The following is a 396-nucleotide window of genomic DNA, read 5'->3' as shown; positions in this document are numbered from 1 at the left end:
TTGATATTTCAATTATAATAACTGACAACCTAAACGAATAACACAGCTTGTGACCAAAACAAAATAGAAAATAGAATAAACTAATTGATCATTAAATAGACAGCAGAACAATACACATAAATCCAAAAAAAAATAAACCCTGCAATCTAAAGGCACGACCCAACCCGTCCTCCCGCAGCTCCCGTACTACATCGACGGCGACGTTCGCATCACCCACGCCAACGCCATCATGCGGCACCTCGCCCGCAAGCACGACCTGTGCGGCGGCGACGAGAAGGAGCGAATTCGCGTCGACATGATCGAGAACCAAGCCAATGACTTCAGGAACACGTTCATCAGGCTCTGCTATCTCGACTTTGTAAGGGTTTCTTTACTGTGTTTTTTGTATTTTTTGTC

General features: G+C 44.4%; 1 protein-coding gene across 1 annotated transcript in view; it reads left to right on the top strand.

Moving 5' to 3' along the window:
- LOC119587852 (glutathione S-transferase Mu 3-like) overlaps positions 1 to 396 on the top strand; it is a gene marked incomplete at its 3' end in the record, with an annotated part of 5,746 nt that overhangs the window by 4,265 nt on the left and 1,085 nt on the right. Inside the window, 1 exon segment of the mRNA XM_037936556.1 lies at positions 179 to 358. Within this exon segment, the coding sequence (XP_037792484.1) occupies positions 179 to 358 (180 nt within the window).

The sequence above is a fragment of the Penaeus monodon genome, chromosome 23 (assembly GCF_015228065.2).
Source record: "Penaeus monodon isolate SGIC_2016 chromosome 23, NSTDA_Pmon_1, whole genome shotgun sequence".
NCBI lineage: Eukaryota > Metazoa > Arthropoda > Malacostraca > Decapoda > Penaeidae > Penaeus > Penaeus monodon.
The sequence above is the reverse complement of the archived record's forward strand: the minus strand, read 5'-3'. Positions and strand labels throughout refer to the sequence as shown.